Source organism: Mchenga conophoros, linkage group LG3, assembly GCF_057382185.1.
Source record: "Mchenga conophoros isolate Kocher_MC1m ecotype Shallow Benthic linkage group LG3, M_conophoros_male_GT1.1, whole genome shotgun sequence".
Classification (NCBI taxonomy): Eukaryota; Metazoa; Chordata; class Actinopteri; order Cichliformes; family Cichlidae; genus Mchenga; species Mchenga conophoros.
The window spans coordinates 15,171,768-15,199,327 of record NC_140528.1 but is presented as its reverse complement, the minus strand read 5'-3'; the positions used below and the strand labels follow the sequence as shown (position 1 = coordinate 15,199,327).

General features: G+C 42.8%; 1 protein-coding gene across 4 annotated transcripts; it reads left to right on the top strand.

Moving 5' to 3' along the window:
- The first annotated feature begins 874 nt into the window (after positions 1-874).
- LOC146577390 (protein NLRC3-like) lies at positions 875-21,996 on the top strand. Of its 4 annotated transcripts, none has more exons than XM_085253770.1 (10): positions 875-1,010; positions 1,095-1,187; positions 1,951-2,052; positions 9,078-9,319; positions 9,439-11,215; positions 12,726-12,902; positions 14,566-14,742; positions 16,901-17,095; positions 19,465-19,638; positions 20,314-21,996. In XM_085253770.1, exons 1-10 carry the CDS (start codon positions 922-924, stop codon positions 20,324-20,326), a joined length of 3,039 nt encoding a protein of 1,012 aa, XP_085109896.1. In that variant the 5' UTR covers positions 875-921; the 3' UTR covers positions 20,327-21,996. The 4 variants fall into 4 exon arrangements, with proteins under 4 accessions (XP_085109896.1, XP_085109888.1, XP_085109913.1 ...); XM_085253762.1 differs by having other exon boundaries at positions 9,436-11,215; XM_085253787.1 differs by lacking the exons at positions 14,566-14,742; positions 16,901-17,095.
- The last annotated feature ends 5,564 nt before the right edge of the window (positions 21,997-27,560 follow it).

Genomic DNA, 27,560 nt, shown 5'->3' with positions numbered 1-27,560 from the left:
AAAGAAATCCAGACGCTTTTCTTGGACTGTTGGTTTCAGTGTTTAGTCTCATTCACACACTCCCTCAGACTCTTCACACACACTGATTTGCTGACATAAACACACTCCTGTGTGCTCTCTTGGCTTCACACACACACTGAGGACCATCTACAGACTGTGAGCTCCGTCTTCTTTGTCTTTGGAGCCGAACTCTGACAAAGTTAGGAACAAAACTTTCTCCAGCGTGTGAACTTTCCTCCTAGACTCAGTCTGAGCAGTCAGACCACATATTTCTAAAGCAGCACATGAAGGTGTGGCTCACACACACACAGGTGAAGGAAACAGCTGCAGTATTAAAAACTGCTTCACTGTCTACAAATACATGAACTGAATGTTTCTTTCAGGCTTGTTTATCCTCCATTACAGTCCTGCATTCAGAGCATTACTTCTGTTATATTAGTACATGTATTTTATTCTGATGAACACATGAAACTCTGAGCTGGATTGAATCCATTGGATCAGAGTCCAGGACTCAGACTAAACACACTGAATGTGTCCTGAGCTCGGCCGCTGTTCCACAGTAACTGCTGTCAGAGTCACTGTTACTGAGTTAGCTTAGCTAGCAGGGCAGCTAGCAGTTAGAGTATGAACTCTGTAAGCAGTCAGCTCGGTCCTGGACATGGTTACTGACATAAAGCTGCTCTCTGCAGCCATGTTTGACCTGCTGCTTTGTAGGACTACAGTAATGGAGGATTTGGAGGCTGAACTCGGCTCTGTGACACTTTTTGTAGTGAACTGATGAAAGCTGCGTCTCAGATAGATGTTAGTCCAACACATCAGACACGACCTCTGCAGCTCTCAGTTGATGTGCACATGAATGATTTGTGTTTCCTCTGCAGGTGAAGGTAGAAAGTGTGTGTGAGCTGATGTGAATTGAGCAGCATGGATCAGTGTGAGGACAGAGAGGAGGGAGTCCCTCCCTCTAAAAGCACTCTGTGTGGGGAACATGAGAGCCAGACCAAAGCTCAGAGGTGAGATGACCATCTCTAACTGTCCATGACTCTTCTCCATGTCACAGCTCAGCACTCACATCACTGCTCCATCATTATTCACAGGAACCAGCCTGGACCTCCACCCAGAAGTGTGTCCTGTAAGAGTGACGTGTCTAAAGATGACTTCATTGATTTCAAAGTCTCTGCTGCAGAGAGGTGAGCTGTTAGTAACAAGAACTCTCTGATTTAAATGATTTTGATGTTTCCTGGTTTCTAAAATGCATCTCTGTAGCAGAGCAGTGTCTCCAAGGACACACAGGCTCAGCTGTAACTGTCAGTTTATCTGGTTTAAGACACATTTGGACTCAATTGGCTGTTTTTAACTATGTATTTTAATCAGAGGTGTAAATTCAGACCTCACACATCTGGATCCTAAACTATGATAGAAACGGCTGCTAGCAGTGGGTAGTTTGACTTTGATACGCTGCTCTAGAAAGCAAACAAAGGTTTGTGCAGCTCCTCTTCAGAAAAGTGTTCAGAGAGCAGCTGCTGTATTAGACAAAGGCTCGTCGTGTGAGCCCAGATGTGTGTAACAGCTGGATGAAGGAGAACCATCACAGGCACGTCTCCATCCCGCCTTTATTAATGAACTTCCTGTTGCTTGCAGATGACAGGAACACAAAGTGTTTGTGCCACGTGATGCTGCAGGATTTGTTAACGTGTCCATGATGGTAACATCTCCTCATCTAACTGCAAACACATGAGCGCTCCTAACGGCAGCTATCACAGCCACACAGGCAGACTGTGTCTCACTGTTGCATTCAGGGACATTTGTTTTCCTGTAAAAAGCTGAACTCTAATCTAAGAGGACTGTTGCTGACAGGAAGCAGCTGCATTATCTGCAGTCTATGTGATCACAGCTGCTTCAATCACTTTATCAGAGAATTGATCATTGAATAAAACATGTTTGTGTCTGCAGAGGTCAGAGGTCACAGTCTGCAGGATCCAGCTGTCCGTCTGTGAGGAGTGACCGGTCCAAACATCACCCTCCAGAGTTCAGTGCTGAACCTGAACCAACGAGGTCAGAGACCTGTGATGACTCCTTTACATGTTTGTGTTTTCCTGGATAAATATGACCAAAGATTCATTAAAAAGATAAAAATATTAGACTTTGTCCTGTAGCGCTGTGTGGCAGGCAGGATTGGACCCAAACACAACAGGATGAAGTCAAAGAGGCAGCTTTATTTCAGCTGTGAACATGCAAACAGCAGAAATAAGGAAACACAACTGTAGGTTTGCAGTGAATGAAGCCTCAGCTCGACGCTGCACTTTGTCCCTCTTTTCCTTCTCCAAACAGCCACATCAGGAGTCTCTGATGGAACTTTAAAATATTTAATTACAAATGTCCAAAGATGGGTTCAGGATACCTGAATCCACAGTTATTAAAGCTAAAATAGTTCACAGGGTTTGGACTTTGTTAGGTGACGAGAGAACATCAAAGTGTTTTTTATCTTTAAACAGTATTTTTATCACTTCAGTTGCTCTCACAGCCCTGTTTGTTATTTTAGTAAGTAAGTAAGTAAAGTTTATTTATTAAGCGCTTTTCATAGACAGGTAGTCACAAAGTGCTGCACACAGAGATTAAAATAAACAGTACGATAAATAGCAAAATGCACAATATACACAATATAGAGTTTAAATGTAAATTAAAAGTATAAAAATGTAAACAGCATTGGTCAACAGAAAGCTTGTTTAAACAGTAAAGTTTTTAACTGTTTTTTAAAGGATCCCACAGAGTCAACCAAACGTAGTTGTAGAGGTCGACTGTTCCACAGCCTTGGTGCCACAGACTGAAAGGCTCCGCCCCCTTTCGTCTTCAGACGTGTTCTGGGAGCAACCAACAAACTCTGAGTCTGTGAGCGGAGACAGCGAGCAGCAGTGTATTTAGTGAGAAGCTTGGATAAATAATCTGGGGCCATTTAGTGCTCTGTACGTTAAAACAATCATTTAAAACGAATTCTAAAATCTATTGGGAGCCAATGTAAAGAACATAAAATAGGAGTGATGTGAGCTCGCTGGGTAGAGCGAGTTAGTAGTCTGGCTGCTGCGTTTTGTACAGCTTGGAGGCGAGAAAGAGATGATTTATCCAAGCTGGTAAACAGGGAATTACAATAATCTAAACGCGATGACACAAATGCATGGACAATTTTTTCCAGTTCAGCTAAGGAGACCATATGTCACAGTTTAGAAATATTCCTTAAATGAAAGAACCAGGAACGAGACAGAGACTTTACATGTGAGTCAAGGCCCAAAGAAGAGTCAAATATTATTCCAAGATTTCGAATATTTGGCTCAGCAGAAGAACAGAAAGGGGCAACAACTTGACTGATTTTAGAATATAGATCAGGAGGAGCTATGATCATGGTCTCTGTCTTGTTCTAACAAGGTAATTGTTAGAAAGCCAATCAGAGATTTGAGTTAAAGCCTGGACTAGGGTGGACAGCCTATCCAGCTGATGAGGCTTAACCAGAGCTCTTATGTTTCACTCAGTGCTCCCACCAAACACCTTGGAGGACACATTAGTGTGATTTAGATTTCATTGGTGTAAACACCAGTCACACAAGCTAACCCATGGAGGCAGCAGCAGGCTTTGTGTTTGGTAAAGTCTGTTGGCTTAAACTAAGAGAGTTTAGTTTGTTAGCACAAAGAGCTGTCAGCTAAAGCCCCGAATGCACTTTGAATACAGACAAACTGAGAAAAACACTTTAAATACAGCAAACAGTCAAACTGACCACATGTTTTTCTGCTGATCATCCACAGCAGTACGTTTAGCATTCATGCTAGCAGCAGGCTATGACTGTTAGGGTTGCCAACCGTCCCTTAAAAAACGGAATCGTCCCATATTTCGAAACAAAAGTACACGTCCCATATTGAGCTAATAAGGGACGCACTTTGTCCCGTATTGAGCTAATAAGGGACGCACTTTGTCCCGTAATACAGTGAGAATCAAAAGTAGTCTATAAATGTTAATGGAATTAACGCTTTGTTGGAAAACATAATTCCCAGCCCCTCTCCTGCTTTGTGACCAATGAGCTGACAGCACACTTATGACAATTCAGATTACCGCTCATCTCATTGGTCGAGGAAAGGTCGCTTGCGGAGAAAATACCGGAAGACAACAGATGACCACAACAAGAAGCATGGCCAACAGGGAAACAAACGCCGACACTGCGGTGCAAGTCTCGGACGACAGTACACCTAAAGCTGGGCAGACACTGTGCGATTTTTTCAGTCACGTTATTCAGCTCCTGCTCAAACTGCACGATTGACTCGCAGGGGTTAGAAGTTGGTAGGTCACGATGCAGGTCTCACACTATACCGCCCGATGCTCTGATGCGACCTGAGTGCTCACACTGTGCCTCCATAACATGAAGGTTATAACAGAAAATCTGTCGCTCTCTCTGTCTTTCACTCACACAGACACACCACCACCATCAACTTTGCTAAATTGCTAATGAAAAACATGATCAGGCAGCTGTGATTGAGCAGCAATGTAAATCCAACTATTTTCACGGTTGTTGTGGTCGTGATCATTTTGTGATGCCACATCGAAAAGGCTCGGATGAGCTTTCCAAAGTTCTACAAGTTGTGCCTCCATCGCTTGTGTCCAGATCACACGCTGCACAGCCGTGCTGCTCCGTCTTTTTCACCGACGTTTACGTGTTTGCGCGTGAGCAGTGTGAGCGGCTCACGAGCGATTGATGATCGGGAGCTGCTCGAGGTGTTAATCGCTTCTCGTTACCCCACGTATACTACACGATGCACGATGAAGGCCAAAATCGGGCCGATCACCAAATCGGTCGCACGACTCAAAAATCGTCTCAAAATGGGCCAAAAATCGCACAGTGTGAGCCCAGCATTAGAGCAGCAATGTTTGTTCCCCTCAGAGAAAGAAAAAAGGCTGCAAAAGTACAGGGAGGAATGGGAAAAGGGAAACACCTGGCTGGAAAAGGTCACCATAACACCTATAAAGCGCACTGCACTGTGTGCCGGCGCACTTTTTCCATAGGCATGCTTCTAATGGTGGGGGCACATGAAGAACATGAGGGGCGTGAAAGCTCGGGGAACCCTTAACCAATTTTTTGTCCACCAGGCCACGGCAGAAGCAGATATGGTATGTAAACACTAGGGGTGCAACGATATTCGTATCGATATTGAACCGTTCGATACAGTGCTTTCGGTTCAGTACGCATATGTATCGAACAATACAACATTTGTAATTTATTTTATCAACTTTCCTTCTGACGATGCTGTCTGTGTTGAGCGCTCAGTGAATCTGCGTTCGACTACTCCGCCTAGGCTGCACTGTCCAGCGCAGATCCACTGAGCGCTCAACACAGACAGCATAGTCAGAAGGAAGAGCGCAGGGCAAGCTAGCGAGACAGAAGTTAAGCTCTCCTTGCAAGATGGACCTCCCCCACCCTCATTCAGATCTGGCGTTTGGAATTATTTTGGTTTTCATGTGACGTATGACCCTGAAGGTAAGCGAGTCATGGACTAAAGTAAAACAGTATGTTGGATGTGCCATGCAATGCTTAATTACATGGGTGGGAACTAGTGTGTTAGCGCAGTTAGCTCGTTAACGTGTTGGCCGTCTAGCCCCATGCACGGGGCGATCGGCGGTAGCTCGTTAACGGAGATTTGCTGTGTTGTGGCGTTAAGGTCATTTCAACGAGATCAACCTGAAAGCACTAGTGGGAACACAACGAATATGACTGCACATTTATGCCGACATCATCCTAGTGCAAAGACAAGTGGAAGCAGACAAAAAAAAGCAAGCATGCTACTAACTTTAGCCGAGTCATTTAGACCGCTGTTAGCACATGATTCTCCTATGCTGCTGAGAATATAGCCCAGAAGAAGCGGATAGTATAGCTTTTATTTTGGAAAGAGACATTTCTCTGTAATAAACTCTCTTTTCCAAAGATGAGTGATTCCTCAATCAGATACAGGGCTCGCAAAATCGCTAGCCCGACGTCCTGGGGCTAGCGATTTTTTTCAGACGGGCTACCAAAATCTATCTCTTCCCTGCCCGTCGGGCTATTGTAGGAAGGAAAAATATATGTCAATGCTTTTGCATTCTTTCAGAAATGTAGCTGGGTAATTATGTCATTGGCATCGGTGAGCCACTATCAATATGTGACATATTGAAATCGCGTTTGAATTTGCGCTTGTTTTTTGCTTTCACTTTGCAATCGTGCGAACTGTGTATAGAGAGCGACAGCACTGATCTGTGAGTGATGATAATTTGTGCACCAATTCCTCTGACATCGTCTTATTAATCGTTAGCTTACTATGCAAACATGACAAGTGAAATCTCACGCAGCAAGCTTAAACATGTGAGAGGTTGATCGCGCAGAGAATCGCTGAGCTTATGTGAGTGCGTGTGTAAAAGCAGCAGGATATATATTTGACTACGATGACCTGGATGACTGAGAACCTTCACAGACAGATATATATTTTAGTTCTGCTGAGCCAAATAAGACAGGTCAGGGTGAAGAAGTGACAGCCAAAGAAAAGCTTACCACAAAACGGAGAAGTTATGACAAATCAGACTATAAGGCAAAAAGAAAGTGCAGCTTTATGGTTTCATGGACAAAAGAATTTCTGTGGCTGCAATATGACGAGCTAAATAACCAGGGCTGCACATAAGTGGTCCGCAGGTGCGCATTCGCTGTCAAAATAAAAAACACGCACAAGGGTTAGGGTTAAAATTAAAAACTGTACTTTTGAGTTAAAATATATATTTATAATTTTAATAAATGACAAATTAAAAAGGCATGAACATTTTTTTTGTATCGAAAAAATATTGAACCGTGACACCAAAGTATCGAACCAAACCGAACCGTGAATTTTGTGTATCGTTGCACCCCTAGTAAACACTGGTTTGTTTTTTAAACCCTCTGGTTAAGGTTAATATGGGCATGTGCAGTGAATATCAGCGCTATGTGGCCAGAAGTGTGATAATATAATTTATTTTGTGTAATAAACAACTGCAAGGATAGATGATTACAACAAATAGATGACTAATACATAAAAGTAATACATAGATGAATAATGATGATGAGTTATGATGCGTAATCATGGGAACAAGTGGGTTTACAAACAGGAGCAGCTGATTAGCTTTAGAAAAGCTGAAATAATACCTCAACTGAAGCCAATTGTACTAAATGCACTATATGTGCACTGTTACAAGAATATTTTTCGTTCTATTGTTTTCTATTAATTTATATAATTTTAAGTTAAGCAGGACAGAGTTCTTTTAAAGAAAGATTTACTTATATTCTCAAAAGTTAAGCATGACAGGCTTCTGTTTAAGAAAGAGACCTGTTTTACTGTGTTAATGTTGTCATTTTGAGCTAAAAATAAATGGCCAAATGATCATTTGTTTCTCATATGGTCATATCACAAAGAATATGCATCTGCTTAAATCAAATTCAAGTCAAATGGTTAAAAAATAATTTCACACACACAAAAAAAGAGCTACCACACTGGGAAGGGTGAAGACAACTAGGTTGCCCGGCCCTGGCCACGAGGTGCTCCTTATTTATTTTTCAGGGAGTTGGCAACCCTAATGACTGTCCACTGAGCACCAACACAGGTAGGAGTGAGCAGTGATGAAGCAGGACTGTGGGCAAGTTTGAGCTACAATCCTATTGGCTTCTCAGTTTCTCCAAAGAAAAGGGGAAAAATTCTTGGTGTTGTGAAGATGTGAGTTGGTCTTGTTGTCGTGGGGCTGGAAGGATGCTGGCAGTGAGAGGCTTTTCATACAGTGTTCAGTAACAGAATGAGAAGAAAGCCACTGCACATGAAACAAGGTGCTCGTAGTGTTTGTTTACTGTGTTTGTGCCACAATGTCAGATCAGTTGTAGATTCACATGCAGACTTGTCCAGTGAAACCAGTGCAAGTACTGCAGTACAGAGCAAAGACTAAGCAAGCCAGGAGAGCTCTCCAACTTTCTGAAAGTATCAGGATATTTGAGTGATAAGAAAAAGTGGATCGTGCAACAATGTCCCTCAGCACACAAAACAATCAAAGCAGAATAAATATAATGTTTTAGATCAAACACTTACAGGGACCTGAAGACAGAGAACCAACAAAATGTCATGGCTAACAGAGGAACTCAAGCACAGACTGAGTTCTGACAAACAAAAAGGTGACAGTTTATTTACCAAAGGGGTGAACCACAGTGCTCTATGTACAGTGAGTTGGGGAGGGGGTCCAGGGCTCCAGGGAAAAGAGGGAAGGGAGTCCACACTCACTCCTCTTCAGTCACTCTTGTCCTGCTCTGCACTCACACAGCCACACACGGGAGTCACAGGTAAGCGTCTGTAACCAGGTCCGGGGAAATATTTACTCAAAGTATACACAAAGTTAACCCAACTGGTGAATTAAGAGAGAGATTTCTTAGCAAAGAGCTGAGATCATGAACACAGGAGGGTCAATGTCCCAGCGACAAACTGCTCCATGCCGCAGCGTTAAATGGTTCCCGGTAAGCCCAGGTGAGTCAGCAACAGGTGGTGTAATCATCATAGCTGTGTGGACCAAGAACGAGAGGCCATTACAAGCTCCACCCAGGCAGGCAAAACGCTAGCAGGAGAGAGCAAAACATAAAACCTGAAAAGCCATCATGAGCCAGCCAGAGAGACACAGAGTTTATACTAGAAGAGAAACCTGCTCATCTTCATCATGTTTGTTTAAATAGAGAAAATCAGAAGTCTCTGTGTGTCAGACCACGGCTCTACACGGACACTTCTAAGCTGCTTCAGAGTGAACTGACCCAGATAATCTGCACACAGCGGCTGTAAAACAGTGAAAGTCATAACTGTCTCTCTGATGGAAAGCTTTTATTGTGAAGTCAGGAAGTCTGCAGGAAGTGTTGAGTTTGTATTCATCACTCAGTGTTTAATGAGACAGGCAGACAGGAAGAGCAGCTCATTAGTGTTGATGAAATCAAAGGAACTGTGAGGAACTGCAGTTTGGTCACATCTGGATGTTTTTCACTGACAGTAAATGTTTTTAGTGATGAAGAAATGTGTTCACAGAGGGAGGAAGAGGAAGAGGAGTGGTGTTTGTGAGGAGGAGCAGCTGTCCTGCTGTGCTTTGTGTCAGGACGTCCTGAAGGATCCAGTCTCTACCAGCTGTGGACACTGGTTCTGCAGACAGTGCATCTCCTCATACTGGGACCAGTCTGCTTCATCAGGAGACTCGTCCTGTCCCCAGTGTGGAGAAAGATCCAGAAGCAGAGCTGGACTGCAGACAGCCAGTCAGAGCAGCTGTGTACAAAGTAAGACTGAACATCTGTCTGCTGATGGACTCATTTCTGAAAACTGGACTTCTTGTGTTGTTCAGACATTGAAGAGTTTTCTTTCTCTTTAGTCTCATTGTTTTTCTTTCTTTCAGCAGATGTTGGTCTGCAGGAGGTTTTAGATGAACATAAGATCAGTCTGAGGAGGAGATGTGAACGTGTGACTGAAGGAAGTGATGAAACAGGAAGTAGAACCCTCCTCAACAGGATCTACACTGAGCTCTACATCACAGACGGACAGAGTGAAGAGGTTCATACCCAACATGAGGTGAGGCAGCTGGAGACAGCTTCCAAGATGGACGCCCTCCATGACGCTCCAATCAGGTGCCAGGACATCTTTAAAGCCTTACCTGACCAACAGAGACCCATCAGAGTGGTTCTGACCAACGGCGTGGCTGGTGTTGGAAAAACCTTCTCAGTGCAGAAGTTCACTCTGGACTGGGCAGAGGGCTTGGAGAACCAACATGTCAGTGTGGTGGTTCTGCTTTCATTCAGGGAGCTGAACCTGATCAGAGATGAGCAGTACAGTCTTCTGGAGCTGCTCCATGTTTTCCATCCAACATTACAGAAGGTCACAGCAGAGAAGCTGGCTGTCTCTCAGCTTTTGTTCATCTTTGACGGCCTGGATGAAAGCAGACTTTCATTGGATTTCACCAACAGGAAGCTGCTGTCTGATGTCACACAGAAGTCATCAGTCAGCCAGCTGCTGACAAACCTCATCCAGGGGAATCTGCTTCCCTTCGCTCTCGTCTGGATAACTTCCCGACCCGCAGCAGCCAATCAGATCCCTCCTACATGTGTTGACAGGCTAACAGAAGTACGAGGCTTCACTGACGCCCAGAAGGAGGAGTACTTCAGGAGGAGATTCAGTGATGAAGAGCTGTCCAGCAGAATCATCTCCCACATGAAGACATCCAGGAGCCTCCACATCATGTGTAGTATCCCAGTCTTCTGCTGGATCACTGCTACAGTTCTGGAGCACATGTTGACTACAGAGCAGAGAGGAGAGCTGCCCAAGACCCTGACTGACATGTACTCACACTTCCTGCTGGTTCAGACAAAGAGGAAGAAGAACAAGTACCATGAGGGACATGAGACGAGTCCACAGGAGCTGACGGAGGCTGACAGGGAAGTTCTTCTGAAGCTGGGGAGGCTGGCGTTTGAACATCTGGAGAAAGGAAACATCATGTTCTACCAAGAAGACCTGGAGCAGTGTGGTCTGGATGTGACAGAGGCCTCGGTGTACTCAGGAGTTTGTACAGAGATCTTCAAAAGAGAGTGTGTGATCTTCCAGAAACCAGTCTACTGCTTTGTTCATCTGAGCATTCAGGAGTTTCTGGCTGCTGTCTACAAGTTCCACTGTCACACCAACAGGAAGACAGAGGTGCTGGAGAACTTCTTGGGACAAAAATACAACGAGTCCTCTCTGGATGATTTCCTTAAACGAGCCATGGAGAAATCCCTCCAGAGTAAAAATGGCCACCTGGACCTGTTTGTTCGCTTCCTTCATGGCCTCTGTCTGGAGTCCAACCAGAGACTCTTAGTAGGTCTGCTGGGTCAGACAGAGATCAGTCCAGGAACCATCCAGAGAGTCATCAACAACCTGAAGTGGATGAACAGTGATGAAATCTCTCCTGACAGAAGCATCAACATCTTCCACTGTCTGATGGAGATGAACCACCTCTCATTATTTCAGGAGATCCAAGAGTTCCTGAAGTCAAAGAAGAAACTCTCTGAGATCCAGTGCTCAGCTCTGGCCTTCATGCTGCAGATGTCAGAGGAGGTTCTGGATGAGTTGGACCTGCAGAAGTACAACACATCAGAGCGGGGACGACAGAGACTGATTCCAGCTGTGAGGAACTGCAGAAAGGCTGGGTGAGTCCAGATGTGATCATTAACATCATTGATCAGTGTAGGTTAGTAGTTTAATGTTGAAAATAAAATCAGATTGTAACCACAAAGTGTTTGTGTCCGTACGCTGCAACCTTCCACACCATTCCTTTATTGTACAGACTCAGCAGCAGCTCCATGGATCCCAAATCCAAGAGTGGAGAACAGATTTGAAGTGTGTCACATCCATGCAGTCACAGCTGTTTCCACCATGTTTCCACTGATATTAATCCTGTTCAATGACACGTTTCATATCAGTGAATATGTTCTTTAGGACGTCCACTGACATGTTTAAGTGTCCTGCTGGAAATCACTCAAATCATCCATGAAATCCATGAAAAATCCTTTTAGTGTTTCTAACTTCAGCCTCTGTCCTCTCTCTCTCTCCATCCTCCTCACTGCTTCTTTCACTGATAATCACACAAACATCGTATTCAGCTACAAAATAACACAATAATATCATCTGATGATCATTATTATAAGAGCAGGATCCATATTTGATATCAGAGTAACACACTGCTTGGTTATGTGCAGTCATCATCAGTGACTGTGGGTCAAACAGAAGCTCTCTGATTGGTTGCTGACCTTGGTCACCTGTCCACTCTCACCTGTTTGTGTTTGCTCTCTCTTTGCTGTCTCCATCCTCTCTCTCCTTTCTCTCCCTCTCTGTCTTTGTACGTCACTCAGGTCCAATGGAAACAGTGACATTTACAAACCAATCAAAGACAAACTGATCCATGTCAGGTTATAACAATATTCAAAGTGAATACAGGCTGCTGCTGGACACAGACAGGTAACATCATTTTGACTTGCTGTCACCTGGATCTGGACTCATAAACACTGAAGCCCTGAACAGGAATACAAATCATTTTCTGCCAACTAGCGACACACCAGCAGATAATGGCTCAGAAAGCTAAAATGAGCCAATCATTTCTGTGTTTAGTTCCCCTGAAATCAGATCTGATATCAGCAGCTCTGAGTTCATTCATCATTATTGTCCAGTGATGAGATTTCTGCTCCGTTTGGTAACAGTCAGCAGGTTTTTCCTGCGTGTGGACGTGAACAGTCGTACCTGACAGCAGGTAGCAAACAGAGATTATCTTTCCAGCTGGAACTCTTCACTGAGCTGAACTCATTCAAAATGTTCTGGAGTCAAAACAGGAAACAGTCCAAATGTGTGTCTTCACTCTGACTCTGGATCAGATCTCAGTGACAGACTGTGGACATTATGGAAGCCTAAATGTGACACCATCTTCCTCCTTCATCTGCAGATTAAAGCCAAACAAAGATTCTCATTAAAAGTCTGCAGGTCTGAGAGAGACTCAATCGTTGTGTCATGTCAAACACAGTAAGAGGAGCTGAAGCACAGATGTGAAGAGCAGATTCATCAGATTATGACCTCACTCTGTTTTGTCTTCATATACATTCAGTCTGTGTTTATAATGCAGATTTTCTGCTTTTATAATAACACATTTTATATTTTCTATCATCACAGACTGACTCGGTGTGGACTCTCAGAGTCTCACTGTGAAGTTGTGGCCTCAGCTCTGAAGTCCAACCCCTCCCATCTGACAGAGCTGGACATGAGTAACAACCTCAACCTGCAGGATTCAGGTGTGAAGCTTCTGTGTGCTGGACTGGAGAGTCCAAACTGTCGACTGGAGACTCTGAGGTGAGTTCACTGACTGCGGCTGTTGTTGTTTTTCTATATTTCAGGTATTTGATTGATGTTTGAAACTTTCTTTAGTTCCTAAATGTTCAGGATGTGTCTGAAGACAAATGTGAAGAAGTTTGAGTGCTTTCAGAAATGTTGTCTTTCCAAACGACTGAACAACAGTTTTTCCTTTTGGCTCCAAACAGAAGTGACAGACTTGAGCAGGGTTCATTTAAAGGCTGACAGAAGTGGAGTGGTGACGGGGAGATGTTTGACAGGACAGTGTTTCAGCCTCCACAGGTTCATGTTGTGCTCCATCAGTCAGTGAAGATGAAGTCAGTGCTGATGAGGCTGTAGAGTGTGTGAGGGATGTGAATGAGGATGATGAAGATCTGATGATAGCAGATAAAAACAGGCTGCAGAGACTTTGAGCCATACAGGGCACACAGTGTGTGTACAGAACAGCTGAAATCATTATGGAGGCCTCACTGGGATATGGAAGCATCACAGTACAGCTTCAGTGAAGCATTAAAGTCTCTGATATGAGAAATGAAGCAGCCAGAGCTTTTTCATGAGTGGAAATCCACTGTGACTGTGAGCTGCTGCTACAGCCTCCAGATTAGCCAGCAGCTCATCCTGCTCAACATTTCCTCACCAACTTTAATGGAAGTGTGATGTTTTCAGCTGGAGTGATGGTCAGGGTGGCCTCCCTCTCCTCTTCTTCTCCTCTTCCTCTTTCATTTGTAAAGCCACTTCTGCTGCTTTCATTCATTTGGAAGTCCTGTAGCTGAGTTTGGGAGAGACTAACAGCCTCGGCAGCAGAGGGGAGAAAGGCTGTAACACCACCACTTTACTCTGTTCTACCTGTCACATCATTTTATCAGGAAACAAATATGCTCATGTTTTTACTATGTTTGTCTTGAAGATGTAAGAAGATCACATGGTGCTTTTTATTATTGTGTTGGTTTGTTTGCTGTCTCTTGGATGGAGCCCAGCTGTGCGTGGCCCCTGGGCCTGTGGTCAGAGTGTGTGCTGGATAATCCGGCCCAGGATGAGGCCAAACTGACATGGGATGAAATGTCTGTCACATAATTGAGCTTAGTGTAGTTTCATTTCTGCACAATTTAAAAACAACCAAAACTTTGTTCTGTCTTTTCTATGTTATACTGTAGACTTTCTTTGATACTGTGTCCAAAAGGAGCAGCTTTTACTTTGAAGGGGAGGCGTCTCTGTTTCCTCTTCAGGTTGGATGATGGAAGCAAATGAGTGTGTGATGTTCTTTCAGTGTTGCACTTTGTAGACGCTCCCTGAGCACTGGTCTCACAGCCAGCTGCACATAGAGACCAGTGTTGTTAGTCCAGGTCAGAAGATGACTTGTTGGAATGAAAATGAGCTTGTAGTTTGTCTGCTTTAATAATGTGACTGGAAAAAGGTGTTGGACTTCAAATATGTCCATTTCTTTCACACTTCACCTTTAAAAGTGAAGCCTTGTGGTTCCTGGAAGGAAAAACACGACTTTTTCAAGTCTTTGTCCTGTTTTTATGATAAATGTACGACTTTAATGTGAAACATTCAGAGTTTTTTCTCTTGTTGTGTTTGTTTGAAGCTGCTTCCTGTTGGCTTCAGCTGTTTGGAGCTCACACTTTGTCTAATAAACTTACATCTTTCATTCTTTACACAGATTGATCAACTGTGGTTTGTCAGAGATCAGCTGTGATTATCTGGCAGCAGCACTGAAGTCCAACCCCTCCCATCTGAGAGAGCTGGACATGAGTAGAAACTACAACCTGCAGGATTCAGGAGTGAAGCATCTGTGTGGTTTCCTGGAGAGTCCAGGATGTGGACTTGAAACTCTGAGGTCAGTCAGCATGTTTTAGTTGTGCTGAGATGAATATGATGTGAAAGTTGTGCTGACACTAAACTGCAGACATCAGGCTGATATTATACTGATCCACACTGAGGCTCTTCATGGTAAAGTCTGTTTTCTTCTTCTCTGGTTTAGTCCATTGACTGCAGCAGAACAATGTTCACATTTCAAACAGTGAGACTCAACGTATGGCCCGCGGCCCACACGCGGCCTGCCCACCTTTCCTGATTCAGAGAGAGGGGACCCTGATTAACTGTGTAGTGTTCTTCCTCACAGTTCTAAGTATCAGACACAACAATGAATAATCCACAGCTGACTGTCTTTAGCAGGTCAAAGGTCACGGCACACAGCAGACAGTGGGAAATATTATAACTCTGATCATTTATCAGCACATATCCATATGTATAAAAACAAAGCTGACACTGTGAGACTTGATCAGAGGTGTGATCATCACAGCAGAGGCCTTTGTGTCAAAGTCACTGAGGATCAAACAGAAACACATGAAGCAGATTTTCCTGTTCTGGCTTTTTATAGCAGATAACCTTCAAAATATTCTGCAGTCCATCAAAAAGTGAAGCAAACCATGAATCAACATGTGAACATGAGCTGATGCTGCTGAAGGGAAGCAAAGTTACAGAGGTTTGATTACAGACACAGCTGAGAGTTTGTAATCTGTCATCATTTTAAAAGGTTTACATTTCTTCAGTATTGAACAGCAGAAATGAGGCTTTGTTTTCGGAGGCCGACAGCAGTGAACACAACAGCAGACTGGTGCGTAATAAGCAGTGAATAATGCAGGAAACAGATTTTTGAAGGTAAACTGTTCTTGAAGTACACTGAGAGAGAGAGAGAGCTGTGCAGGAAGTAAATGTCAAAGTCAGAGAGAATTCATGACGATGTTCATCAAACGTAAAGCGTAGTTTGGATCTTCTTCTGCTGCTGGTTCACTCAGTTTTGGTTGGAGACAGATGAAACCTGCAGCTTCAGGATCTGTGAGCTGTCCACTTTCAGCCCCGACGGCGTGTCCGTGTACGTGCCGTCGAGTGAACGATCCACGCTCTGTGTTTCCATCTTTGTGTGTTTAGCTGCTCTCATTTACTGTTTTATTTGTTTGCTTGTTGTTGAAATACTTTTGGGAGCTTTAACCTGAGATTCTGGAAAAATACATTTATATTAAAAATCGATTCAGGATTGAATGAATCAACATCGCTTTATTCAAATTAAAACCATTTAAATAGGAAAATCCATTTTTTTACAGCCGCCTCTAATGCTGGGTAATGTCAGCTGGTCCATGTGCAGCTGGCTGTGAGGCTCAGGGAGCGTCTACAAAGTGCAACACTGAAAGAACATCATCCATAAATATTGAGTAATAACTGGACTCTCATACAGCGAGACTCAAATGCCTTTAAACATCAGCTTATCCTGCTGATCCAAGTCCAACACTGAGTTTGTAAAAACATGTTTGTCAGTCATTTTGTTTGGTTTCTGAGGAAAATGATTCAATAACTTGCTGCTAATACACAACATTTCATCATATTTCCTCATAACCCTCTTTTGTCTGACCATTTGATCCCATTTGAATTTGCAATAAAGGATCCACAGAGTTTGGTGACAATAATGACAGTAGATGTTTGTGTGAAAGTGCTGGAAGCAAATGAGTGTGTGATGTTCTTTCAGTGTTGCACTTTGTAGACGCTCCCTGAGCACTGGTCTCATAGCCAGCTGCACATAGAGACCAGTGTTGTTAGTCCAGGTCAGAAGATGACTTGTTGGAATGAAAATGAGCTTGTAGTTTGTCTGCTTTAATAATGTGACTGGAAAAAGGTGTTGGACTTCAAATATGTCCATTTCTTTCACACTTCACCTTTAAAAGTGAAGCCTTGTGGTTCCTGGAAGGAAAAACACGACTTTTTCAAGTCTTTGTCCTGTTTTTATGATAAATGTACGACTTTAATGTGAAACATTCAGAGTTTTTTCTCTTGTTGTGTTTGTTTGAAGCTGCTTCCTGTTGGCTTCAGCTGTTTGGAGTTTCCATTTTCTAAACTTCTACATTCTGAACCTTCTTCAGCTCTGAACAGATGATGAAACACTGAATGATTTCAAGCTCACACTTTGTCTAATAAACTTACATCTTTCATTCTTTATACAGATTGAAGGACTGTGGTTTGTCAGAGATCAGCTGTGATTATCTGGCAGCAGCACTGAAGTCCAACCCCTCCCATCTGAGAGAGCTGGACCTGAGTAATGACTCCTGGTCTTCGACCAAGAACAACCTGCAGGATTCAGGAGTGAAGCATCTGTGTGGTTTCCTGGAGAGTCCAGGATGTGGACTTGAAACTCTGAGGTCAGTCAGCATGTTTTAGTTGTGCTGAGATGAATATGATGTGAAAGTTGTGCTGACACTAAACTGCAGACATCAGGCTGATATTATACTGATCCACACTGAGGATCTTCATGGTAAAGTCTGTTTTCTTCTTCTCTGGTTTAGTCCATTGACTGCAGCAGAACAATGTTCACATTTCAAACCTTCAAAGAAGAAGAAAAATCCTCCACTGGATAATTCACTTTGAAACTCTCCAACTCTTCATTCCACCTTAAAGTCTGTCTGACACTGAAATCCAAAGCAAAATGTGCGTTTGCTTTACAGACAGCAGTCCAACACAAACATACACACATCATCCAAAACACAGTCCAACATCCAAATCTCCTCCACTGCCAGCATGAATGATGGGAAAGAGAAGGAGGAACACTCTGACATTCAGGGTTAGAATGAGTTTCATCAAGCAGACTGTGAAGATCAAAGCTGCATTAGAAAGCTTACATGAATGAATGAGTGGACAGAAGTGGACAGAGATCATCTGAAGCACTTCAAAGGCTTTAAATCAGCACATTTCTCTTTATTCTTTATCAACTCTGTTAGTTTCTCTCAGTTTTCTGTGGAATGAAGCTAACAGCAGGCTAATAAGATGCTGACCAATAGGTTTCTATTAAAGGTTGTAATTTGTATATGAAAAAGTGCTTTGGCTCAGCAGGGATCAGCTTACAGGTAGAATACAGCTGCTGGATGGGATTAGCATGTCATAGCTATCTACCAAACTGCTAACTGGGGGATTTCAGGCCATCTATGGATCATTTTTGCTAACTGTTTATTCAGCTTAGGCTCACAGGGCTGCAGCCTGTGCCCTAGCTGTCATAGGGCAAGAGGCGTGGTCCACCTGCACAGGTGAGCAGTCCATCACAGGGCCAACAGAGAGAGACAGAGAAGCACTCTCTCACATCCACACCTACAGCCAATTTAGAAGCACCAATGAACCTAAGCAGCATTTCATTGGACTGTGGGAGAACATCCAACCTCCACAGAAAGGCCAACAAGCTTCAACCTACAACCTTCTTGCTTTAAGGCACTAGTGCGAACCACTTTCCCCATTTCAGCCCAAATCCTGCATCTTCCTGTTTCTGACTCCAGGCCAGCTCCACTAACACTTTCTCATCAGACACTGCCACCTAGTGGAGGAAGTCTTAGTTCCATTTGAAGCTTCAGATTACAGTTAGTTCCTTTACAAAGAGGTGGAGGTGGTGGGGCCACAGCAGCATCATCACTGAGTGCCATAGGACACTTAACCTTTGTTTCCATATGCTGGGAACTTCCTGTTGTTCCAAGGAGGACTGGAAAATGTGTGAAAATCTCCCAGTCAGTTCCTCACAGCACACTTCAATCATTTCCCTCCCACAGCATCAGGACCAGGGCTTTTTCTCTCTTTGGTCCCACTAAGAGATTTCCACACAAACACCTCATCAGTGGGACTCTCAGAGCTACCAGCCCTTTGCTACAATCACAAAGCTCTTCATTGAAATCAATGATATCAAAGCTGGAATCAAATGAGTCCAAGTCTTCTGCTGATTCAGCATCACATTCATCTTTGCTCCTTGTCCTGCATCCCCACCATGGACTTCATTCCTTTCCAAGCCAGCCTTGAGTGTCCTTTATTCAGCTCATCCTCTGCTTTACTTTTACACCTGATTTTAGCTGCTTTATCTCTCTTTCAACAAGTTTCTGTGCCTCAATCTTTTTCTTCTCTCCCTCATAACAAGACAGCTTCTTCTGCCTGAGAACATGTTGGAGTGATTTACTAATCCAGGGCTGCTTATTGGGGAAAATACTTCCTGTTTCCAAAGTAATCCCCATTTTTCCCAAAAAGAAATGTAAGTAGAAATCGATGATCTAAGTGAGAACATGAGCCTTTAAAAAGTCCCAGTGGGTGCAGTCAAAGCAGTCCCTCAGTCCCAGTATAGAGTCTTTGGTCCAGACTGGAACAACTGTGTGCCCAGTTTGAGCTCTCTTCAGTGCTGTGACCTGACAGACCCAGAGGGGCCATCACATCACATTTAGAAGCTCCCCTAATGGAGCCACAACACATGTCCAACACTTAGTCTGTCTTGTTGGACCAACTGGAAGAAATGATTCAAGGTCTTAGTCACCGAACAGAGATTCAAATCTCCAAAATCCAACTGGCTGCATCAGGACATATAGTCTGAAACTCTGCACAGTTTCCTGTTTGAAGCTGCTTCCTGTTGGCTTCAGCTGTTTGGAGTTTCCATTTTCTAAACTTCTACATTCTGAACCTTCTTCAGCTCTGAACAGATGATGAAACACTGAATGATTTCAAGCTCACACTTTGTCTAATAAACTTACATCTTTCATTCTTTATACAGATTGAGGGACTGTGGTTTGTCAGAGATCAGCTGTGATTATCTGGCAGCAGCACTGAAGTCCAACCCCTCCCATCTGAGAGAGCTGGAGCTGTGGGGAAACAACCTGAAGGATCCAGATGTGAAGCAGCTGTCTGATCTTCAGCAGAGTCCAGACTACAGACTGGAGACTCTGGTGTAAGTAGAGTGATGGAGTGAGTGGGTGGTGCTGTCAGCAGTATTGTACTAAACACAGTCAGTATGAAACAAAGATCCAGTGTTTCCTGTAAAGCTGCAGCTTCTCAGTGAAGCTGTGAGAGGAGAATGGTGACAGGCTTCAGGATTGGACACAAACACTTCCTGTTTCTGACCTTTATGGTCACCATAGTAACAGCTGACACGCTCTGATCAAACACTGTCAACAGCCAATCAGCTCTCTGAACAAAGCAGCACGCAGACCAATGACTGCATTCATTTCCAAGTTTAAAGCAGTGAAGAACACAGTCTGTAGGTGAGGAAGAATTTAGTGAGAGCAGATGTTTGGATGGAATTCCTCCAGTTAACAGCTGGAACCGTCCATCTGGATTGTTGGGCTTGTTGTTGGGGTTCCTACAGAGCTCAGAGTGGACACACCAAGGTTCTTCTAATGAATGAAAGTCCAAACTCAAACTAGGAGGGAAAAACATTTTCAGCAACTTCAATAAAAATCCAAAGATTAGAAAAAGTGAAGCAACAATGAGTCCTAGTACAGTCCCAGCACTGAAGTCCCTGCTGCTCTTTATACTGGATGTGCTGCATCACTGACTGACAGCTGATGAAGAGTCTCTGGAAACACTCGTTTATCTCCTCTGCTCTTCCTTCTTCTCTCTGCAGGTGGAGCTGGTGATGGTAAACAGGACGGTGTGTGTGCTGAGAGAGGAGGAGCTGTGTCCTGATGATCCAGAGAGGTTGAAGCAGCAGCAGCTTGTGTGTAGAGACGCTCTGACTGGGCCATGTTACTGGGAGGTGGAGAGGAGAGCTTCATCCAGCAGTGACTGACAGAGGAATGAGAAGAAGTGCAGATGACTGTCAGTGCTGCAGAGTGAACTGCTCTGAGAACAGCTCCACTGTCAGACACAATGTAGAGTCCAGCATCATCCCTGTGTGTCCCTCTGGATCTGACAGAGGATCATCAGTGTATCTGGACTGCTCTGCTGCTGCTCTGTCCTTCTACAGTCTCTGCACAGTCTCTGTCTGACTCTGGCTTTAGACCCTCCTGGATCAAACTCACCTGGAAAGACTTTCAAACATCACTCAATAGATTTGAATACAGAATATATTTGATATATACTGTAGATGTACTGTAGAGTTGCAGTTTGTCACTTGTAAATACAGTCTGTGAGCAGCTGTGAGCTGAAAGATCTTTCTAGAAACACGAAATGTTTTCACTCTTCTGTTGCTTTTTCATATATTTCCACAACATTAATATTGATCCCACCTGTCTCACCTGTTTCATGCTTTTATACATAATAACAGGACACGTGTGATCTGAGCGCTGCTGTGGTTGCTGTGCTGCACGTCTTCATTTAGATAACAGAGACATCTAGTGGTTCAGAGGGAGAACTGCAGGAGCTGGAGCTGTGTTTTAGCATGGAAAACTTTTTATCTTTTAGGTGCAGATACAAATATGACAAGTATCAGTGTGAGATACAAAAGGTCACATCAGTCAGCAGAGGGAACAGTGATCACACAGCAATGTAAGAATAGAAACACAACAGTGAATCTGGACATGTATACAGAGGGAAGCAAACAAACAGGATGTAACACTACATTAAAGCCACAAATGAATCATCAGAGCTGAGCAGGTGATTGAGAAACAGGTTTACCTTTTAGGTGACATGAATGAGTTGATGGGAAGTTATGAACTGTTTCTGAGTGATAAATAACACCAGGATGCTTTTCTATGTAGCTGACAGCTTGTAACTGTGCAGGGGCGGGTCTAGTAAAGTTTTGCCGACCTAAACCAGGGGGTTTAGAGCATCATAGAGTTTTTGTGGTTTGTTTTCTTTAAGTCATTTCACAGATTTTCTCTATAATTTCAATTCCTTGAATAAAACAACAAACTTAGGGGATGATTTTGTAATCCGACTTTATGTATGAAAGATTTGACTAAACGTAAAACAATCTTCCAACTCAGTCGTCATTCTTATCTTGTGAAATCAAACCAAATGTTCTGTTGTCTCTGAATCAGGGATTGATGAAATCTTTGGTTGCATCCATTTATGAACATGTTCTCATTCATATTAAATCGTAGTCTAAGTCCTTCTTTAGAGGGATAAATGTCATTCATTGTCTTCAAATGTGTTTCTGTTGTTTTGGGGGGAAGTTTGAAGTCCATTGTTCAAAGTCTGTTAATGAAACTTTATGAAGTTTATGTAGGATGTTTTTCCTATTTTGTATTTGTTTGAATTATGATGTATTTCTGACTCTTTCTGCCATGATGCCAGGTCTCTCTTGAAAACCACATTTTTAATCTCAATTAAATTTTCACCTGGAGAAATAAAGATGATAATAATAATTTTGTCTTCAGGGAATCATTTCTCTGTAAAACAGCTTCTTCTGAAACTCTTGTTACATTTCTTGTTTATTGTTTGCTGGTTTTAGAAAAATGTCATCGTCTCTGTGTGAACTTAAACTCTACATGTGGTGTCAGCTATAAACCAGCTCTAGAGTCTAATAACGATGCTTTTATTATTGTCTGGTATCCAACCTAACCCTGGGCCTCTGGCTGAATGTGAAACACCAGCAGATGTTAAAAACTGTCTGGGTTACACGTGCATCACGTCGTGTGCTTCCTAACATGGATATGATTGGAATCTGGGCCTGTTCAAGCGGTGCTGGTATCGTTGTTGTTTCTGAGACTTTCCAAATCTTTACTGGATAAAAACGTAGCAACTGATGGATTTAACATTTAGCACTCAGACTGTCCCAGAAAAGGCGGAGGTCTGGAAGTTTATGTGAAGGTCTGTCTTGCTGCTCAAGTCTTGTTCTCTCCATCTGCACCTCAGCCATTTGAAATCTTGGCCTTAACTATTGATCTGTTTGGAAATCAGACTGTTGTTGGCTGCTATCAGCCTCCACCTGCTTCCCCCAGCACATCACCGTCTCTGGTTCAGCTTTTATCTGAGCTGCATTTTAATGACGTCTTTCAGATGGATGATTTTCATTGGGACTGGCTTTCTTCTGTGTCTGATGATTTTAAGGCACGCTGCTTGTTTTTAAAACTGACTCAAATTATTTAAAGCCTCACACGCCTTGATCCTAAACACCCAGATAAATCTGCTCTTATTGACCTTTTTTAACTAATATGCTGCGTAAGTTTTCCACATCTGCACTTTTTACCAACGACCTGAGTGATCACTGCATAGTTGGTGCTGTGAGAAACACTAAAATCTCACGCTCCGAGCCCGCATCAGTTTGAACTGGGGTCGTATTAAACAGGCTGACAATGTCAGTTTGGGAACATTTACAGGAGAGTTGTGTCTACTTTGTGGACAGACACGCCCCTTTTTGCCAGGTCAGGGTGAAAGGTCGGGACAGGCCTGGTTTGGTTCAGTACCGGCCGATCTCCTACATGAGAGAAACCAGGCCTGGGCAGGAAGTCTGGCTCTGATGCTGATTGGCTACGTTTTCATTAGCTGTGTAATCGGATTACTGCCTCCATCATCAAGATGTAACTATTTTTTACTTTAACGACTGACAGTCCAAACGACCGTAGGAGGTTTTGGCAAACTATAAAGTGTCTCTGCCAGCTGTGACTCCTCAGAGCTTCCTCCTCACTTAAATATCGACTCCACTCCTGTGTCACACAAAACTGAAATGTTGCTTTAACAAACACTTTGTTGCTTCTTGTTCTTTGTTCAGCACAGTATCTGATGGTAAACCTCTTGCACACAACTCTGCTCGTAGTTCCTGCTTACTGATACCTTTTCCTTCACACCTGTCACAGTAGAAGAGGTTTGTAAGGCTTTGAATAGCCCCAACACCAGAAACTCGTCCTCACAATCGTTCTCCTTCCTTCTTGCACTAGGCTGCAAATATCATAGCTGAGCCAGTGTCTTATATTTTTAATCTTTCTCTACAACAGAAGGCTTTACCACAGATGTGGAAGTGTGCCTCTGTACTCTCCCACTGAAAGCTGGTGATTCTTCAACAGTTAGTAATTACAGGCCAATTTCCAAACTCTGTGTCTTATCTAAGGTTCTTCAAAGGCTGGTAAATCAACTTCAAAGTTATCTGGATGAAAATAGGATTTTATCTCCCTTCCAGTCTGGTTGTAGGAAACTGCACAGTACTGGAACTGCTTCGATAAAAGTTCTCAAAGACGTCTATGAAGCGCTGGATGCAAAGAACTACTGTGCAGCTCTTTTTATTGATCTATCAAAGTCTTTGACACTGTTGACCACAACAAAAAATCTTCTGGCACAACTTCACCTACTTCCAAGCTGCGTGGAGAGGATGAGGATCTAACAGCACAGGAACTCCAGCAACACTCAGCAGCAGCTGCTCCCAGTCCCTTGGTTTATGAGCTGAGCTGCTGACCACAGCATTTTATGTCAGAGATTACTGGAAATAGGCCTTTCAGACCGAGCAGCTGGCTGCTTCTCTGATGTTCTTTTGGACATCAGCAGTGCGTTCAGCTCAATGGTCTCTCTTCCAGCTTTTTAAATGTCACTAAATGAATGCACAGGGTTCTGTCCTGGGCTACTTATGTCAACGGTGTGGCACAAAATCTAGATGCATCTGTTCATTTTATACCATCAACATAGTTTTCAAACCATTACAGCAGCTGTTGATAGTATTCAGTCTCAGCTGGCTCAGACTGGCTTTAAATGTAGAAAAAACCAAAGTCATGTTGTTCACAAACAGAAAGAGGGTCCGGCTTTATTTCCTTCTCCTGTATCTGCTCAAAGTATTTCTATTGAAACTGTGGCCTCGTACACATACCTCGGTATTGTGGTTGATGACAGTCGTTCCTATAAGCCACACATTGAACATCTAATAAAGACACTGAGGCTGAAGTTGGGCTTCTCTTCCAGGAACAGATCATGTTTCACAGGAAAAAGCTTGTTGCTGCCACCTTTTTTTTTACCTGCCCTGGATTACAGTGACTTGATTTATATGAATGACTCTGCTCGCTCTCTTCATCTGTTGGATTTTGTCCATCATGGGGCATTAAGATTTATAACTGTCTGTAAACCTTTAACACACCACTGTACTCTGTGTTCTCTGGTTAACTGGTCCTCATTGGTCTTACACAGGATGGTCCATTAGTATCATTTTATCTATCAATCTGTTTCTGGGTTACTGCCTCCTATTCATCAGAGTACATGTTAGGCAAACAGTTTAGTCACAGCCTGCAGTCTCAGGACATCATTACATCCACTGTTCCATCAGTTCATGCAGAGCTTGGGAAGAAGGCGTTCTCCTTTTCTGCTCCGTCTTCATGGAAAACATAACCGAAGGATTTAAGGCTCTCCGTTGATTTCACTTGCAGACTTCAAAAGACGTACACATGTTTTTGTGAAACCATCTCTGGGAACTTGTTCTCGTTTTTAATGTGACTGAGTACATTACACAAACTTTTCTTTTATTGTTGTAATTTTAATATGTGTGTCTGGAACAGGTCTCTCTTGTAAATGAGACATTGAGTCTCAATGAGCCGACCTGTATAAATAAAGCTTCAATTACAAAGTCCTTTGTTTAAAAGTTCCTTCAGCTGCCAGTGGGACGTGCTGTGGCTCTATCGGTTGCTGAGCCTTTATATTGTTAGTTAGAAACTACAAATATAATGGCTCACTGTATTTCAGAATCAGAGAAACTTTATTAATCCAGGAGGGAAACTGAGTTGTCATAGCAGCAAATATACAAGAAACAACAAGCACTCATATAAAGTGAGTGTAGAAACAGTTATGATAAATAAATATTCAGATAAATAGAGAAATACAGAAATATGGGTATAAATTGTTACGAAATCAGTTTTACCCCGGTTCTTTTATTCGTCGAGGCATCCAGAGACGGCACCAGAACTCAGTAGTTATTTCACAAAACCTTTATTCATCTTCATTTAAGAATAAGAATCTTTACTCTTTAATGTCACAAATTCCTCTTTGTATGTAACATAACAACATACATGATACAGCTGCAGCAACTGAGGCGAGGAGAGAGGCAGCAACAAGAAAACTGGAAGAAGGAGACCAACAACACCACCTGTGGAAATCTTTCCCCAATCAAGCGTCATCATATCAGCATTTCATCAAAAGCACACATGCTCCGACCTGACAATGCAGAGCTGTGGCAAAATCATTGAAATCATTTATGAAACAAATGAGTGCATCAAAAATAAGAGTGGAGCTGCAATGAAAGAGAAGTGAACTTTCTTCAGTCAACACAAAGTTTTCCCTGACAGGTGACATTTAATTAAAGTGACTTTATCACCACACACACATATTCAGAGGCAGTCTACAGGAGCAGAGCTGCAGCTATTCAGCAAATGTCTCCCTGCAATCCTCACTGCAACACCTACATGTGAAAATGAAACCACCTCTGCTGTTCACACATGAAACGTCGTGTGAAGGACCAGTTTTCCTCACATCTCTGTTTTAGTAACTCTGAAGTCTGAACTTTTGATTTTTGCATCCTGTTTGTACTGATAACTGTCAGTGGATGATTTTGATCCCAAAGAAATCTTTAACACACATGTAGTGATGGGACGTGTGCACTGAAACAATGGTTAGGAAACAGAAATCGCCTGAGAATCTGCTCATGTTTAAGATTTCTTCTTTACAAACATTTTCTATGGCTGTTCCCAGTATGACCAGTGATACAAAGCATGGGAAATGGGGATTAGTTCATTCAGACAAATACACTTTTTAAAATGTAAAAATAAAGAAATGAATCAATAAAATAAAAAGTCAAAGAAATAAAAAATAAGGGTCTGAGGCGTCTGTCTCACTGTATCCATGGCAACAATTTACTTCCTGTTTCTTCATATCAGAACCACATCTTTGAAATCAAAACATTTAAGATTCAAATTCAACCACAGATGTGTTCAATTAGATATTAAATGAAGCAGTGCAATGTTTTTATCACTATCCAAGTTTGAACTCTAAGTAGAAGATTTAAAAAAGCAACACACACACACACACACACACACACACACACACACACACACACACACACACACAGTATGCAGACATGATTTAGCTGATGATAATATAACGACTGCACAGACCCGTGGGATGATTCATCTCCTTTTTCTTACTCTATGCAATGATGAACTTCTTGCTTCAGGACCTTCTTGATGAATTTGTTTTCTAATCCACAGTTTTCTACCTGATCTGTGTGTTTGAAGTAAAATGTGTTGCTTCAAATGTAAAAGTTAAACAGACAGAAAGCATCAACGTGGACTTCAATCAGTGTTTTGTGTTCATACAGGTCAGCTGTTGCACACAGAGCTCCTGGATTTACACTGTGCCCTGGTTCCTGTGTTTCTGTATGTAGTTTAGTCTAAAGTGGATCCTCCTCATGCACAGACTGAATTATCTGTTCAACAATCAGCATTTCTGATTCATGGATTTCATTTGTTTTTGCTAGTTTTGACTGAGATTTTAACATATCTGTGGTGGCATCTGTTCAGTGTTATGGAAGTTTTACAGCACTAATCTCACTTCACTGCTTTCTTTCATTTGTGCAACATCTCTAAAGTTAGAAATATCCTGTCTCAGAGTGACGCTGAAAAACTAGTTCATGCATTTATTACTTCCAGGCTGGACGACTGTAATTCATTATTATCAGGATGTCCTAAAAACTCACTGAAAAGCCTTCAGCTAATCCAAAATGCTGCAGCAAGAGTCCTGACAGGGACTAGAAAGAGAGCAGATTTCTCCTGTTTTGGCTTCCTGTTAAATCCAGAATTCAAAATCCTGCTCCTCACATACAAGGTCTTAAATAATCAGGCCCCATCTTATCTTAATGACCTTGTAGTACCATATCACCCTATTAGAGCACTTCGCTCTCGCTCTGCAGGCCTACTTGTTGTTCCTAGAGTATTTAAAAGTAGAATGGGAGGCAGAGCCTTC

What these genes read in the sequence shown, in the direction of transcription:
- LOC146577390 (XM_085253762.1), top strand. Translation starts at nt 922, where the DNA reads ATGGATCAGTGTGAGGACAGAGAGGAGGGAGTCCCTCCCTCTAAAAGC. An exon ending in AGCCAGACCAAAGCTCAGAG is followed by an intron (nt 1,011 to 1,094) that starts GTGAGATGACCA and finishes CATTATTCACAG; the next exon opens with GAACCAGCCTGGACCTCCAC. An exon ending in AAAGTCTCTGCTGCAGAGAG is followed by an intron (nt 1,188 to 1,950) that starts GTGAGCTGTTAG and finishes TTGTGTCTGCAG; the next exon opens with AGGTCAGAGGTCACAGTCTG.